At 31.7% G+C, this 19307-nt stretch overlaps 1 protein-coding gene across 1 annotated transcript in view; it reads right to left on the reverse strand.

Moving 5' to 3' along the window:
• Positions 1–19307, reverse strand: part of LOC139489478 (cadherin-87A-like) — a 61975-nt gene that overhangs the window by 37926 nt on the left and 4742 nt on the right. The window contains exons 5-11 of the mRNA XM_071275911.1: positions 17280–17413; positions 16698–16760; positions 7960–8061; positions 6321–6431; positions 2945–3079; positions 2320–2460; positions 1613–1688 (exon numbers count right to left, since the gene is read on the reverse strand). Coding sequence (XP_071132012.1) covers positions 1613–1688; positions 2320–2460; positions 2945–3079; positions 6321–6431; positions 7960–8061; positions 16698–16760; positions 17280–17413 — 762 coding nt within the window. The remainder of the gene's footprint in view (positions 1–1612; positions 1689–2319; positions 2461–2944; positions 3080–6320; positions 6432–7959; positions 8062–16697; positions 16761–17279; positions 17414–19307) is intronic.

The following is a 19307-nucleotide window of genomic DNA, read 5'->3' on the forward strand; positions in this document are numbered from 1 at the left end:
TTAAAACATTCAAATTGTATTTTTCAAATATTTTATTTCTTTCTAGTAAGGCCATTTGTTTTACATTTGTGATTCTGGGCCTTTTATTGCAGACTATGCTGTACTAGCTTTGCTCATTGTTGTAGGCCATACAGTGACCTATAGCTGTCAATTTTTATGTCATTTTGTCTCATTGGCAATCATACTGCATCTTCTTTTTATATTTCTTGTTCTAACAGAATAGGATTTCTTCTGTAAAACTTCAAACTTCTATTCCACAGTAAAATGCAGATCAAAATCTTAAATCTTTGTTTTGTTTCAATTTTATATAAAATTCTTTGAGTTTTCAGGAATCAATAAAAGCTATACATGCATGAAAATATAGAGCAGGTTTTTTATTTTAAAATGAATTTCTCAATTCATGCATCCATTACCTGTATCCATAGTCTAGTCATCAAACAGGGGTCAGTCATTTGAACTTATCAAAATGAAAATTAAATAGGATCTAGTTATTTTTAAAGTCATAAGAAACCTCAAATTAAAAAAAATAATGCATATGTTTTTTTATAACTCAATGGATAGTTTTCATTATAAAACTTATGTATATATACTTTTTTCTGAAGAAAATTCTTTAATTTATTCATATTTAGAAGAAGTTTACTTTATTTTAATTGATTCCTTCCAGGAAGCAATTCCCCCGACATATTTTCCGTATGCAAAGTGACCTCAGTGTGACCCATCTCGTAAAAATCCGGTGATCGCAATACGCATGGATGTCCTTAAAATAAACTATTATCTGAATTTACATGTTAAACACGTGCTCAATTTTCATGCTTTTTGGTTGATTGTTGACAAACAGGTGACAATCGTTAAACTTCGACTTCAAAACACGAACTTTAATTGCCTGCCATATTTTCACAACAACACTGACCGATTGAAAAAAAAATTGACGATTAGACGAAATTTATGCGAAAAAAATGAAAAATTCTTGAACAGAAGAATAAGTTTATGATGTTTGTATGCATTGGTTCAAGAATTGGAAGAACATTATTTTTCACTGGTCACTCGTTTCTTATGACTTTAAAACACTCTGAAAATAAGAATGAAATCCATGGGATAAAAAGTGTGGAAACTGACTGAGGGACCAAAAGAACAGCAAATTGGAGATGAAAAGAACATTCAATAAAACTGTCCAACTTCTATAACAGTGGTTATTTAAATAAATAACCAGTTATTTAAATAACCAGTGAAAATTGAATCCCTTAATAAAATTTTACAATTTTATCCATAAAACGAAAAGAAAAAAAGAAATGTAACTAGGAAAGATTTATGATCAGTTATCATAAGCCACTAATACACAGGAGATTATTTTTAGACACTTATGATGGTCTGGTTCTGATGGACAATAAATAATTGTCTTTCACATTTGTTTCCTTTTTATTCTTCTATTTAGCTGATAAAATAAATATATTGTAAAAAAAACAAATAAAGGCGAGTCATTGAATGATTATAACACACAAAACTTCTCACTAACACACAAAATACACTGTAAATACTTGAATAAAATTTCTCAAATCAAGTTTCCAAATATTTCAAATATGTTGAGCTATCAACAAAGATCAATATGTTTTACCTTTGTTGACGATTTTGATTGGTCTAGGAGAGCCTTCATCTCCATCTTTAGCAGTCACAGTTGCAACAGGAGTTCCCTAAAAAAAAGTTAAACAGACATGTCATATCATTCTTACACTATTCTTGGTATCAATTTATTGGGCTTAAACAAGAATGTGTCCACAGTACAGGGATGCCCCACTCACACTATCATTTTCTATGTCCAATTGACTGTGAAACTAAGGGTAAAAATCTAATTTGGCATTTAATTTCTATAAAGATCATATCAGAGTGAACATGTGTAATAAGTTTCAAGTTGATTGGACTTCAATTTCATCTAAAACTACCGTGACCCAAAACTTTAACCTGAAATTTGCACTCTTATTTTCTATGTTCAGTGAACTGTGAAATTTGGGTAAAAACTCTAATTTGGCATAAAAATTAGAAAGTTCATATCAAAATAAACATGTGAACTAAGTTTGAAGTTGATTGGACTTCAACTTCATCAAAATCTACCTTGACCAAAAACTTTAACCTGAAACAGGACCAACGGACACACACGAACGAACAGACAACTAGAAAACATAATGCCCCTCTACTATCGTAGGTGGGGCATAAAAACTGATGAACATTACGAACAGTCGGAACAGAACAATATAGAAAATAAATGGAATTCATTCAAAAATGAACAAACAAACAAATCTTAAAGCAAAATATACTTTAGCTTACAACTGGTAGATTTTCTATAACAAATATTGTTATGGGTGTTTCCATAAAGAGAGGGGGCGTATCCTGTTGATCTTCTATCTCCAACAAAACATTGACAGTTGTCATCAAAGATGGAGCTCCACCTAGCTGCTTATAATTGTCCTGTAAAAATATAAAGACACACATGATAAGATTTGATGTGACTGTGTAGATAATAATAAGAGTTAAAAAAAAACTTATCTGTTTTAATGTTGAATGTATATATGCTATATAAGAAATGTTAAAAGATCTTCTGACAACGATAATCATTTGAAGTCCCATGTTCTTTTAAACATTTCATGTAAAGTCCTTTTCTAAAGTAGATTTAACATGTCAGTAGTTTAATGCTGAATACAGAATTCAATATATTATAATTATATTTATAACACATGAATAGGAAAGCAAGAATCAACTAAATAAAAGTAACTCAAATTACTTTGATGAGACAAGTATTCAAGATCTATATAACTTCGTGAAAAGTATATAAATCATCTCAAATTTTCATTCAATGGTAAAATATGATGGAAGCTAGAGGAATGTGTTAAAAGTATTTGTTATTTTACAGGATTTGTTTGTAACGATAACCTTGTCTGTCTTGAACCTTTACCTTAGCTTGTATAGTCATGGTAAACCCCTTTCTGAACTCATAATCTAATGGTTTCTTCAAAATGACCGCTCCACTGTATAAACCTTGTCCAAGCTGTTGGGTTGTCAAGTTAAAGTACCCACAAGCTTCCACAGTCTGTAATATCAATAAGAGCCATAAATAATACAGACATTCATTTTTATATACCATTTAAATAATAGACCGACATTCAAAGTTTATAGACAAAGAGTATATAATTTTTGTGTTTTTAGATGAGCATGTACTGATTTTGTGTCATGAGTACATATCCCATATCCTTTGTTTTTTGCATTAAAGGTACCTAAACCCATATCCTCCGGTTTTCTGGTGAAGTTACCTTTACACAGCATTATTCAGAATGCTTAATACATTAAATTATAGTATTAATTATTGAATGCAAAGTACTTGATGACAGTTTCAGTCCTTAGTCATTATCTAAAAAGAAAATCATTAACATATCTTCAAAGTTCTCGAAAAATGGTGGTCTGAAGGTTTTGTCCAACAAATTTAGGTATATCACAATAGAAATAATAGTGGGGACCAGTAGATTTTCTTCGTGAACCATCAAGATAAAAAAAAATGTTTTTAAGAACTCTATATCTTTTTACAAAAGCTTGGTTAATATCGATCATTGAATTTCTGTCATTTCTGTTTTAGGTAGATAGGGTATCTAAATTATAATCCATGGAATATTTTAATAATTTTCCAAAATGAAGTTTATATCCTGCATGTTTAAAAACATTATTAAAAAGAATGGGTCACAGGACTTATTTTCACACTACAGGTTGTGCAAAATTGTTAGATTTTGTATAGATTATGCATGGAAAACCCAATTTTCTGCCATAAAACTAAAACTACACCATAGAATTTTGAGATAAAATATGTAAAGATAGCTCCAATATTATGCTTTCAGATGAGAAAAAGAAACTAGAGGCTCTAAAGAGCCTGTGTCGCTCACCTTGGTCTATGTGAGTATTAAACAAAGGACGCAGATGGATTCATGACAAAATCGTGTTTTTGTGATGGTGATGTGTTTGTACATCTTACTTTACTGAACATTCTTACTGCTTACAATTATCTCTATTTATAATGAACTTGGCCCAGTAGTTTCAGAGGAGAAGATTTTTGTAAAAGATAACTAAGATTTACGAAAAATGGTTAAAAATTGACTATAAAGGGCAATAACTCCTAAAGGGGTTAACTGACCATTTCAATCATGTTGACTTATTTGTAAATCTTACTTTGCTCAACATTACTGCTGTTTACAGTTTATCTCTTTCTATAATAATATTCAAGATAATAACCAAAAACAGCAAAATTTCCTTAAAATTACCAATTCAGGGGCAGCAACCCAACAACAGGTTGTCTGATTCATTTGAAAATTTCAAGGCAGATAGATCTTGACCTGATAATCAATTTTATTCCATATCAGATTAGCTCTAAATGCTTTGGTTTTTGAGTCATGAGCCAAAAACTGCATTTTACCCCTATGTTCTATTTTTAGCTGTGGCGGCCATCTTGGTTGGTTGGCCGGGTCACGCCACACATTTTTTAAACTAGATACCCTAATGATGATTGTGGACAAGTTTGGTTAAATTTGTCTCAGTAGTTTCAGAGGAGAAGATTTTTGTACATGATAACAAAACTTCACGAAAAATTGACAAAAAATGACTATAAAGGGCATTAACTCCTTAAGGGGTCAACTGACCATTTTGGTCATGTTGACTTTTTTGTAGATCTTACTTTGCTGAACATTATTGCTATTTACAGTTTATCTCTATCTATAATTATATTCAAGATAATAACCAAAAACGGTGAAATTTCCTAAAAATGACCTATTTTGGGACAGCAACCCAACAACGGGTTGTCTGATTTATCTGAAAATTTCAGGGCAGATAGATCTTGACCTGATAAACAATTTTACCCCATGTCAGATTTGCTCTAAATGCTTTGGTTTTTGAGTTATAAGCCAAAAACTGCATTTTACCCCTATGTTCTATTTTTAGCCATGGCGGCCATCTTGGTTGGTTGGCGGGGTCACGCCACACATTTTTAAAACTAGATACCCCAATGATGATTGTGGCCAAGTTTGGTTAAATTTGGCCCAGCAGTTTCAGAGGAGAAGATTTTTGTAAAAGTTAACGACGACGGACGACGCCGGACGCCGGACGCAAAGTGATGGGAAAAGCTCACTTGGCCCTTCGGGCCAGGTGAGCTAAAAACAGGGTCACCGGACTCGTTTCTTACTACATAATAAAATGGGTAAATTCCTAACACATTTTATTGTAAAAGTAACACTATCTGAATTATCTGCCCTTGCATTTGAGTTGCCTCCCCTTATTTGGCAAAGTTGGAAAAAGTAGTATTCCTTTTTTTTGTAAAATACAACAATAAATATGATAAAAAATGGCATTTTCTACATTATAATGAAAATTCTTACACATGAATTACCTAACAATCTCAAAATTTGCACATTTGATCAAAGATCTAGACCTTGTTTTCTGGTATTTCAAAATCCAAAATGAAGGAAGACACCCTATCTACCTTATGTAGTTTTGACAGCCTTGTCTGGGAAATGACGGATAAAGATACAAAAAAAATGATTGAACTGTAAATTACTTTTCTTGAGGAGTATCACATGTGATACATCATTTCCAGGCAAGATTTTCAAATCATATTTTTTTTACTATTATATTCTATTTTTAACAACAACAGCCATGTTGCTGTCTGCAAGTTATTCTGAAGAAACATGACAACCTTTCTATTTGACAGTGATGACCTAGATATATATAGATTCCACAACTGCAACAAGTGTATTACGATATTTCTCCACTCGAGACAGTTAAATTTCAATATTTGAAGCACAAGGCTTGACGAGCTTTTTAAAGAATTAAAATTTAACTGTTGAGAGTTGAGAAATATTGTAATACACAAGTTACAGTGGTTTCTCTAATGATTTTTATCTTTCCTTTTCAAAGATAAGAGGAAAGTTGTGTACTTTTGATGTGACGTCATTAGGCATGGTCGCCTTTTTTCATGACATCAAGGGAATTTCAGAAGAAAACAAGAAAATTTAACATCACAATTAAATTTCTACCAATCATTTGCCGAGAACATATTTTTCTTTAGTGAGGAGAAATATTTTCTCACACCGGTCAAAATTAAAGAAATAGCCAGTCACCATTTTTTATACAACCAATAGTTGTTACAATTCCATTCTCAATTTTATTGTTACAAGATGAGTTCATAAACCTTTTTTTTTAATGGCACTTCAACTCATCATATTTTGTAGACTAATTGCAATTCATTTAACTGTCACCTTTGAACAAAATAATTTCCATGTGGAACATAGACATACCTGACTATCGGTAAGGTCCACAAAACATGTTAATTCCACTTCCGCATGGATACCAATATCACTATCTAATATCCTAATCCCACTGAACACTGTGTTCCCAACAGCTGTATCCTAAATAAATTGGATCAAATTAGGTCACTGCATATCTTTTGTACATCACATTATTTTCAACAACTATGCCATAAAAAGATTTGATCAAATTAGGTTACTGCATATCCATTTTACAACACAATTTTTCCAACACCTGTGACCTAAATAAATTGGATTAAATAAGGTTACTGCATATCCATTTTACAATACAATTTTTCCAACACCTGTGACCTAAATAAATTGAATTAAATAAGGTTACTGTGTATTTTTTGCAAAATGTTTACTGTGTTTTCCGATTAATTGTGTCATAAATGAATTGTATTTAATGAATTTACTGCATAATAAGCCATATCTATCAAATACCACAATGTTTCCAACAGATAAGTGTCCTGAAATCATTCAGTTTAATTGATGACAAGCAAAAAAGAAAGGATTGGACATTTGTTAAAATAACAAGAGAAACTGTGAGCTACTGCTCACTGATGATACCCCCGCCGCAAGTGGATAATATTAATTGTGTAAAAATATGCAAGTGTTCGGTAAACAGGAAGTTGTCGAGTGATGAATCTGAAAACGCATCACACGGTATAGCTGACTTATATTAACCCTTTAACCAAATTTCAGAAATCCTTGTATTGTAGTTCCTGAGAAAAATGTGACGATAAATTTTCAACTTGGCTATCATGTGTAAAATCAAACAAGTGTTCGGTTAACAGGAAGTTGTTGAGTGATGAATCTGAAAACGCATCACAGAGTATAGCTGACTTATATCAAGCCTGAAACCAAATTTCAGAAATCCTGGTAGTGTAGTTCCTGAGAAAAATGTGACAAAAATATTCATGGGACAGACGGACTGACTGACAGACTGACGGACTGATGGACTGAAAGACTGACGGAAGGACAGACAGAGGTAAAACAGTATACCCCCCTTTTTTTCAAAGCGGGGGTATAAAAAGCAACTGAAAAGATATCTAAGATGGTAAAAAATATGATTAAGATGATCAAGTGCTACTGTAAATTCAGAAATTATTGCTTGAATTTATTATTGCAATGTAAATAAATGTGAAATTAATTATTGCAATCTTAGGAAAATAGTTTTGCTCATTATTGAAGGCAGAATGGTGACCTGTAGTTGTTGACCTTCTAAATACATTTGGACAATGGTGAGTAGTTATCTCAGTGTCCATCATACCACAGCTTCTTTACAACACACTTAAACAAGGTGCCAGTGATATTCTAATTGTCAAGAATTTAACAAGACAGTACTTCCAATAGTTTGCTCTCACAGTAATGTACTTCCAATAATTTGCTCTCACAGTGGTGTATACCCCATGTTTACTGATAAAAAAGATCTAAAAATGTAGGATATTCATTACCTTTCTCCAATTGTTTTACTTTTACACCATATTATGTATTAAGTTGTATAAATTGGGAAAAGATTTACTCTGCATGCATATGTTTTCTAGCTGTTAATTCAGGACTGCAGTTTATATAAATTAATTCTATTCCTAAACAATGTTTTGTCAATACAATATAATTGAAATCTTACCTCAGGAATTTGTGCTGAATAAGGTACATTCTGGAATTCTGGATTGTTGTCATTTGTATCTATTACTGTCACTGTTACTGTGGATTGGGTTTCTATGATTTCCTGTTTTCCACAAATAAAAAAAAATGATAAAATTTAGCATGTTTAGTGCAATTATAATTACTTTGTACTGATGCAAGAAAAACTACCACATGTAAAATTATTTCAACAAAAAATGTAATTTGTTTAATTATAAAAAAAAAATAACAAGAGGCTCCAAAGAGCCGAAATCGCTCATCTAGTGAAGGCATGACATTTTGATAATAATGTTTAGCGGTATTGCAACCACTTTTGTTATTTTTGCAGATCTTGTATTTTTAAATATTTTAGCAGTGCACAATTTGACATATCTGTTATAGTATAAAAGCAAAAAAATAAAAAAATATTTCACTTTAATAATAAAAAAAAAAAAAAAAAAAAAAAAAATAATACAAAATGTTTTAGATTTATCTTTAGAGGAAAACTAATTGTCATTATATCATATTCATGGTTGTGTCATTTCAATGTTATCTGTTAACTAGAACAGGTATGATTTACTATAACAGGTATGATAGATCTGTATATAGGTGTGACCTTTAAATATACATACTGATAATGGAGATCATGTATAAACCTGTTCTAATTTACTTCCTTGTAACTTATTGGATAGAAACAAAATACAGATGATGACAATTCACTAATCAAAGAGGTAAACTATTTAGTTGAAAAAGTTATATCCTTTTTGACAATGAAAAACAAGGATTGTATTTGGGGCTATGTATCTTTTTGTTTATTTTTTTACATATATTTTAATATGAATATAAAGAAGATGGCAAACCTAACATCAAAAACAATCTGGACTTCAAGAGGAAAATAACAACAGGCATTTGTACTCACTTTTATATGTTATCACATTAAAGACATAAATATAGATAATAAGAGTTCATAGGCTAAAGTATAGATCTGGTTGAATAGTGTAAAAAAATCAAGGCCCTATAAATAATCAACTATTTTTTTTTAATTGTTAAATACTTATCTTTATTGATTCTGTTGATCAAAAACAGTAAAGCAAAAAAACATTTGAAAACATCATAATATGTTTCAAGCTTTTCCTGAACAACCCTATGTTGAGTGCCGACCATGATGTTGTTGTGAGCAATACCTCAAAAACTTTTGAACAATCTCAAGTTTTATCATTTTAACATTTTAAACCTGTTAGTGAAACAAATACAGGGGAAATCAACCGTAAAAGGAGTAAGTTCAATAAGGACATAATTGCCCCAATTATAATGTTCAATGTTACAAAAAAAAAATGTTTTAAGTAGTCGTAAAGACATGTGAGAAAGTTAAATAAAAGTTTTCGAGTCCACGATTTATTTCGAAAGTATTGATTTGTACATCCAACATAGGTCAAGGTAAGGAATTTTGGCGAATTTTGACATAATAGGTCAAGGTTCAACCAAATTGGACCAGGAAACATAGAGTGCAGGTGTCGACAAACTAAATATTCAAGTGAAAGATCTTTACAAACATTACTTTATAAGATCTTTTTTGTTGATGTATACTCTCTATGGTTCTTGTCCAATAATCAATGGAATTTACCCATTTTCATTGATTTTTAACATGTTTAATGTGGGAAAAATAATCAAAATGAGTACTACTTGTGACGTCATGAATAAAACGCAGGTACATGAATTTTTAACAAAAGGCTCTTTTCCTATTAATTGTATTAGCTTTGATTCATTTTGATATTGTCAATAAATCCAGATTTGAAACTTAATCTAAATAATCAGCTGCACCATGAGCTTATAATACACCCGTCGTCTTGTGTGCAATAATCATGATAATAATAAATAATTTCTTACATGTAGATACAGCTGGACATGCGAAAAACCCTCCTTTTTTAACAAAAAAACTCAATAATAACCCTTAAATAAAATTTTGAATCATCACCAAAAAGTAATTAGATCTTGAGATAAATATAACTAAGAAGTGAGTATAGTCTTGAGCAATAATCATAAATTGTTTTTAAGATACATCCTGACATGTGAAAGACCCAACCTTTTTTTTTAAACTCAATATTTTTAAAATAAAATTTTGAATCAAACCCAAAAAGAATGCAGATCTTAAGATTAATATAACTAATAAGTGTGTAAAGTTTTAAGCAATAACCATAAATTGTTTTTAAGATATGTCGCGACATGTAATTATCCCATCCCTTTTTTTAACAAAATACTCAATAACTCAAAAATAAAATTTTGAATCATCACCAAAAATTATACAGATCTTAAGATTAATATAACTAAGAAGTTTGTAAAGTTTTAAGCAATTATCATAAATTGTTTTTAAGATACAGCGCGACATGTGAAATCGTTTGACCATATAACTGCATTAAGTTTCATGAAATTTGGATGAATCTTTCTCAAGTTACGGTGCGACATGTTTACGTCAGACAGCCGGAGGCAGGACATTTGTATACCATAATATGTCCCGTCAAAATTTTGACAGACGTTTAAAAAAGGGGCCATTTTAAGGCCTTATAGAACCTACTCATTTTAATACAATTTCACAGTAAAAAAATATTGGGGAAAACAAGAATGTATCCAAAGTACACAGATGCCCCACTGGCACTATCCTTTTCCATGTTCCATGGACCGTGAAATTGGGTAATAATCTAATTTGGCATTAAAATTAGAAAAATTATACTATAGAGAACATATGTACTAAGTTTCAAGTTGATTGGACTTCAATTTCATCAAAAACTACCTTGACCAAAAACTTTAACCTGAAACTCACACTTTCATTTTCTATGTTCAGTGGACCGTGAAATTGGGGTCAAAAGCCTAATTTGGCTTTAAAATTAGAAAGATCATATCATAAGCAACAAGTGAACTAAGTTTCAAGTTAATTGGACTTCAGCTACATCAAAAACTACCTTGACCAAAAACTTTAACCTGAATGGACGGACAGCCGGATGGACGGACAAACTAACGGAAGCACAGACCAGAAAACATAATGCCCCTCTACTATCGTAGGTGGGGCCCAAAAAGGAAATCATTTTTCAATAAAGGAACGTACATCTATTTACCTGATGCAAAGCTCCTTAATATTCCTTCTACAGATTTGGTTATACTCTTGATTTATCAGCTCTTTCAAGATTTCATGAAGCAAAGTTAAATAACATTTTTCATTTGTTCATGTTCAGGTCATGGCATCCAGTAAACCTATACTATGTGGACCTTGTCACAAAGGGGAAGTAACCACTAAAGCTGACATCTGGTGTTACAACTGTGATGAAGGATTATGTTCAACATGTTTAAGTCATCACAAAAGATTCAAAGCAACATGTGATCATAAGACGATTGATATCAAAAGTTATAAACCATCCATCCAAGCCATCAAAACAGAATGTGACAAACATGGTCAGCAACTCAACTTGTACTGTCCTGGTCATTTAATGCCTTGCTGTGATGAATGTATTTCAACTAGTCATTTAAAATGTACGGGAATAAAAAGTTTGGCAGGTGTAGTGGATAAAATCAAAATTGAAAAATCAAAGGAGACTGTAGAGACAGACATAAGTTCTCTCGTGAATTTTTTTAACAAATTAATCAGCAACAAATCAGAAAACATCAAAACAGGAGAAATTCAGTGTGTTAGCATTAAGAATTCTATAACAGAAATTAGAAAGAAAATAAATAAACATCTAGACCACCTGGAGAAGAAGTTATGCAAAGAAATAGATAGTATTTGGAATCAGGAAAAATCAAAAGCAACTGATTTCATTTCTGAAATTGACAGGAAAACTAAAAACTTGAAGAAAATGAAAGATCAATTACAAACAGCCACAACAAATATTTCTAAACTCCAATCATTTCTAGGTGTACATCAGATAGAACAACAAGTACACCAATGTCAACGATATGTTGAGGATCTAGAAAATGATGGGAGGACCAAAGAAGTTGAAATGAATATGAAGCAAAATGATGAAGTAAAAAAGGTAATCAGCCAGTTAGGGACTTTAGCATCCCTTGGAGAAGTAATGGTTGTCGAGACAGATGTCTCAATGAAGAAAGAAACAAGTGTGAGAAGGAAAGCACAAGTACCATCACACGAACAATCCAACATAAACAACATGACAATGAATATTGAGACAAAGATAGATATCAACATAAAGCAGTTGATTAGTGACATGATTTGTCTGATGGATGGAAGAGTTATAGTAGTGAAAAGTGGTGGTAAAGTTAACCTACTTACTTCTGATGGCAAACTACACAAACAACTACCTATACCTGGTGGAGCCCAGAGCGTTACACAGATCAATCAGAACACTATAGCCATAACTTATCCTAGGGAGAAAGCCATTAAGATCTTCAATATGGAGAATGAAACAGTTACCAAAGTTATCACATTAGACAAATACTGCTTTGGATTATCATCAACAGATGATTCTCTTGCTGTAGGTTTGGATAGTGATGAAATCCGTATTATAGACTTGGAAGGAAATACACTGAAGTCAATGCAAGTTCTGAGTAGATCATTTCTTGAGTACGTTGCTTACTGTGAAGACAGAGTATTCTATAGTGACTATGGTGGTAAAGCAGTATACTGTTATGATGGATCCGGTAAACAGATCTGGCAATATAAACAGGATTTAGAGGGACCAATGGGACTATGGACCAATAATTTTGGTTACATTTATGTAGTAGACCAGAGATCAAATAAAATAATAGTAATATCAAAAGATGGACAGAAGAGTAAAGTACTGATTCATGAAGAGGATGGACTGAATTATCCAAGGTGTATTTGTTTTAAGCATAATGAGTCTTCAGGTTTCATTTGTCTTTACATGTGTGACTACTTAGCAAAATTCAATTTATCTTATGGATAACAAAAAACATGACAAACTAAGTGAATTACTGCTTTCCTAAGTGACAGCATAAAGATAATAAGTCTGGCATATATACAAAATTTAGTCCTGGTTTCTCTGATGAGTTAATATACACATATATAACAAGTGGAAATACTTAGTTTAAAGTTGTGAATGTGAAAGATAATGTAGAAAAAAGTATCTGATTTCAGTGTCAAAAATTTTATTTTATCTTTTTCTCAGATATATAAATTGAATAAAATAACTGGTCATAAATTGATATGACTGTAAGTTGGTATGCTTTGTACAAACAGTTAATGACTGCAAATTGGAACTATTAAATTGACAATTTTTAGCCTTTATTTAGAATCAAGCAGTTAAAGTCATAAGAAACCTCAAATCATAAAAAATAATGCATATGTTTTTTTATAACTCAATGGATAGTTTTCATTATAAAACTTGTGTACATATACTTTTTTCTGAAGAAAATTCTTTAATTTATTCATATTTAGAAGAAGTTTACTTTATTTCAATTGCTTCCTTCCAGGAAGCAATTCCCCCGACATATTTTCCGTATGCAAAGTGACCTCAGTGTGACCCATCTCGTAAAAATCCAGTGATCACAATACGCATGAATGTCATAAAATAAACTATTATCTGAATTTACATGTTAAACACGTGCTCAATTTCCATGCTTTTTTGTTGATTTTTTGTCGATTGTTGACAAACAGGTGACAATCATTAAACTTCGGCTTTCAAAACACGAACTTTAATTACCTGCCATATTTTTACAACAACACTGACCGATTGAAAAAAAAAATTGACGATTATACGAAATTTACACGAAAAAAATGATAAATTGGTGCACAGAAGACTAAGTTTATTATGTTTGTATGCATTGATTCAAGAATTGGAAGAACATTATTTTTCACCGGTCACTCGTTTCTTATGACTTTAAATGTAACATATTTAATGATGTGTTTGAGGGGCATTGGTGGCCGAGTGGCTGAGTGGTGTAAGTTAAGTTCAACTACTATATCATATATACTATATATATTTAGCCTGTCAACACTTGAGATTCACACCAGTCTTAATACACTAAGATTGTCAGTTTTCGGGACAAAGGTTTTGGTTCTCTCAGAGTATGCCTAATAAAAAGTGGCCACCAAGAAATAGAGAATAGTCTAACATTAAAAAAAAAATCAATCAATAATTTCTTTGAGAGTTGGTCATAAATTCAAGTTATGTCTACTTATTATGCAGTGGAGGAAGTTACACCTTTCAATTAAGGATTATATTTGCTAAAAAAAGTTTTCATATATCTATTATACGGTACTATAAAATTATTATCAATAATGACCAGACAATTAAAACATTTAAAAAAGTTGTTGATAAACCCTACAGGTCCTGTCATTTCACTGGTAAGGTGCCATGTGTGATTCTTAGAAGTTAACAATTATAGATAGATATGATAGATATAAGAAGATGTGGTATGAGTGCCAATGAGACTACTCTCTGTCCAAGTCCCAATATGTAACGGTAAACCATTATAGGTCTTCAACAGGGAGCCTTAGCTCACACTGAACAGCAAGCTATAAATGACCCTAAAGATGACTAGTGTAAAACTAATGAAAGGTAGAAATTAACTTATAAGAAGAATGAAATACAGATTTATAGTGTGTGTTAACCTTGCGTGCAAGAAGTTTTTTAAGTACCAATATTTTAAAATGTGATCCATTGATGAAACTAGAAATAATCCAGGAGCTAAGGTTCTGACTTCCTCATGCAAAGCTGACCTGACAATAAATTTATCTATTCTACCAAATTTTGTACATAATACATTATTTCTTTTTACTGTACAGTTGTATAAGCAGCCAATTGTCAGAGGCATGTATGTATGTGTGTACGTATGAATACATCTCCCAATCCGGATTAATGGAAATGTCACACAAAAGTATTTACAACAATAATTACAAAGACAATCCCCACCCCATTACATATAGTGCTGAGGGTAGTGGCTTACACCAAAACATAATCAATCAACAGTGTCTTTGAGAGTATGTCATAAATTTTAGTTATTCCTACTAGTTAAGCAGTGAAAGAAGTAATACCTTTCCATTAAAGGTCAATAGATTATTAAAATATGTTAAGACTTTTTAGAACTTATGTTGTATGTTTCTGAAGAAAACTATGGCAGACTTTGTAAATATTGTCTGAAATAGTGTACACATGCAATATTTTATCAGTATTGTTAAATGAATAAACACACAGGATGAAGATGGAATATATAATAAACATGTCTGTCCTTGAGTCATTATTGCATGATTTGTTATTGTTTATCACATTTCAATTTTAAAAGTTTTTATTAATAATACTTTTCCAAAAATAATAACATTTAGGGCAGATTATATACTTGCTGATAATGTACATATATGATACTAGTGAAACAAAAGTTTCTCTACTAGACATGTCATAAAGTAAAGGACAATCAAAAATTACATTTTTTTATGTTATTATATATATTTGTAGGACTCTAAAGTGCGATGGGGACGCTAAAGTACGATTGTCATGCTAAAGTGAGATGGTCTACGCTAAAGTCTGATGCCTCCATACCCTAAAGTGCGATGGTCCACCAAAGTATAGACATACAAAATGTAGTTGGATTATGACGTTAACAGTCGTTTATACAAACCAAAAATGAACATACCGGAATATGAAATAAATAATGGAAGCAAACAGATGCAAATTTATGTTTACGTTTACATTAAAATATTGATTTTATTGAAGAGTATAAACATCGTTAAAATAAAGGTTCACGTTTCAAGCGTAAATCAGAAATTGTCCATTAAAACATCAGTGTGTACATTTTGGTTAAATATAACATGTATTAATACTCGCTAGGAAAAAGGGGAAAAATAAATTTTATTTATTCCGTCCAGTGGCAAATAGTTCATGCATGTTCAGGTCGAGGAGCATATAGGATGTAGCTTGTCGTTTACACAGCCTATTAATGTAAACACATCCCCTTGCCAGTTGCAAATCCAAATTTGTCTTCTTAATTTAGAAACAGTCACATAAGACTACCGGTAAAGTAAAAGCCTATCGCATTATATGTTATATCATAGCAGACTAGATTTTGCAAAAATACTTGTTTTTATAATTAGTTCCCTTGAACCTTTCTCTTTTGTTCCATCGCACTTTAGCAAACAAACAACCATCGTACTTTAGCGCGAGACACCATCGTACTTTAGCGTAGACCATCGCACTTTAGCGTTACCATCGCACTTTAGAGTACCATCGCACTTTAGAGTCCTACATATTTAATCTTGATAACAATGATTTTCACTCCATATTGTATAAAAAAAAACACAATTGTAACTTATACCAAATACAAGAGTTGGACAATTATTAGTTATATAGATTGACTGTCATTTGATATCAGCCTAAAAAATTATAATTGTAAATCCAGATTCACTAATTCTAGTTCACATTTATTTTCTCAGAATTATAACAAACCATAAATTAATCCTTAAGGTATGAATTTGAATGTTTTAACTAATTTATCCTGACTAAGTTCTTAGAGAAAGGACTAGGATATAATAAAGTAATTAACATTCTAGGGCTATTTTCAAAACAAAAAAAGATACAAATTGATCAGAAGTTATAATGAAATGTTTATGAGTTTTATTCTCTAGAAAATTTTGTGTGAAATGAGTTGCTGGAAAAGTCTTAACTAATCATTTGTAAATTTATTGATATTTTCTGTAAATTATATTAAAATAGACTGTCTTATAAATGAAATTATTTGTTTCAAATACAGAGATAAATAAATCTAATTACAATCACTTACATTATTGTTTGTATAATATGCCAACCATTTTGCTTGTAAATCATTTCCTCCCTGAGAGGTTTCCTGGAAAATAAAAACTTGACATGAAGGTCAAATAACAGAACTCCATTTAGGTTGATATATAAATGTTTATAGTTTTCTTGATTGAATTGTTGTACATTTGTCATTTCTGGGCCTTTTATGGCTGCCTATACCATATAAGCTTTGTTCATTGTTGAAAACCTTTTAGTGACCTATAGTTGTTAATTCTCTGTCATTTGGTCTCTTGTAGCAGTTGTCTTATTGGGAATCATACCACATCTTCTTATGTTTATAATAGCATTAATATGGTGATACAATTAGACCTATTGGAAAATTTCAACTGAACTCTTGATTAAACAAAGAGGAACTCTAAAAATTGATAATTTTTTTTTAACACCAGTACTTAAATCTACTGAGCAGCCACTTCAAACTTTTTATATTTGTGTGGATTAATTTATTTTAGTGGGTAACACATTTTTATTAGTGGATTAGTGAAAAATTGTATTATCATGTTAAACAAGGAATTATTTTGATCTGGAAAAATTCTGGAAAATGACTTACCTCTCTGTCCAGTTCTCTACTGAGGGTGACATTACCGTCAAAAGTAACAGCTAAAGTTGTACTGATACCTCTAAACTGGACCACTGTATTAGGACTGCCTGGAACAAAAGCCTTCAGCTGACCTATGTATGTCCCTGAAAACATAAAGAAACAAGTGAAACTGTGAGCTACTGCTCACTGATGATACCCCCGCCGCAAGTGGATAATATTAATAGTGTAAAAATATGCAAGTGTTCGGTAAACAGGAAGTTGTTGAGTGATGAATCTGAAAACGCATCACACGGTATAGCTGACTTATATTGACCCTTAAACCAAATTTCAGAAATCCTTGTATTGTAGTTCCTGAGAAAAATGTGACGAAAATTTTCAACTTGGCTATCATGTGTAAAATGATACAAGTGTTTGGTAACAGGAAGTTGTTGAGTGATGACTCGGAAAACGCATCACACAGTATAGCTGACTTATATCAAGCCTGAAACCAAATTTCAGAAATCCTGGTAGTGTAGTTCCTGAGAAAAATGTGACGAAAAATTTTCAACTTGGCTATCAGGTGTAAAAATGATACAAGTGTTCGGTAAACAGGAAGTTGTCGAGTGATGAATCTGAAAATACATCGCACGGTATAGCTGACTTATATCAAGCCTGAAACCAAATTTCAGAAATCCTGGTATTGTACTTCTTGAGAAAAATGTGACGATAGGTTTTCAACTTGGCTATCAGGTGTAAAAATGATACAAGTGTTCGGTAAACAGGAAGTTGTCGAGTGATGAATCTGAAAATGCATCACAAGGTATAGCTGACTTATATCAAGCCTGAAACCAAATATCAGAAATCCTGGTAGTGCAGTTCCTGAGAAAAATGTGACGAAAAATTTTCAACTTGGCTAACAGGTGTAAAAATGATACTAGTGTTCGGTTAACAGGAAGTTGTCGAGTGATGAATCTGAAAACGCATCACACAGTATAGCTGACTTATATCAAGCCTGAAACCAAATTTCAGAAATCCTGGTAGTGTAGTTCCTGAGAAAAATGTGACGAAAAACATTCATGAAATCCTGGTAGTGCAGTTCCTGAGAAAAATGTGATGAAAAATTTTCAACATGGCTATCAGGTGTAAAAATGATACAAGTGTTCGGTAAACAGGAAGTTGTCGAGTGATGAATCTGAAAATGCATCACAAGGTATAGCTGACTTATATCAAGCCTGAAACCAAATTTCAGAAATCCTGGTAGTGTAGTTCCTAAGAAAAATGTGACAAAAAATATTCATGGGACGGACGGACTGACGGAAGGACAGACAGAGGTAAAACAGTATACCCCCTTTTTTTCAAAGCGGGGGTATAAAAATGTAGATGTATCACAGAAAGATAAATAACACTACAGGGAGATTACACTGTAAAAATCAGATGAACATTTTAATCATGTTAAGGAAATATTAAGCTTCTCTATGATCAAAATTAGCGTTTGTCAAACTGCTATATATCCAATGAAATTATTCCCAAAAAATGTTCCTCAATAAAACATCTGTTCAAGAAATTTTGATTTTTTTTTTTAAATTTGGTGGCTAGAGAAGAAATATGTATATTTTGATCTTAACGACCAGTAGTTTATATCAAATGAACTACCTATAGCATTTATTGTTAATTTGTTTTCATCCTAAACATGAAGGAAATATAAGCCACTAGACGTTAAGCAATTAACAGTCAATCAAAATAAATTAATTACTACAACACACTGAATGAATATAAATAGTATTCTGAAACAATAGCCTCATAAAATTGAGAATGTAAAAACTTAAAGGGAATGTGTCAAAGAGACAACAACCAACCAAAGTGCAGATAACTTCCGAAGGCCACCAATGGGTCTTCAATGCACTATGACATATTGGACTATTGTAACATAACAACTGTTGTCTGTTTAACACTGCTTGGACTGAGGATAAGGACTATCTGAATACTATATGGCAGTATACACTATGAGCCAATATTCCAAGTGAAGGCTGAATTACAAATATATTATACTGGAGTCAG

This window comes from Mytilus edulis, chromosome 9 (genome assembly GCF_963676685.1).
Source record: "Mytilus edulis chromosome 9, xbMytEdul2.2, whole genome shotgun sequence".
In the NCBI taxonomy this organism is placed as follows: domain Eukaryota; kingdom Metazoa; phylum Mollusca; class Bivalvia; order Mytilida; family Mytilidae; genus Mytilus; species Mytilus edulis.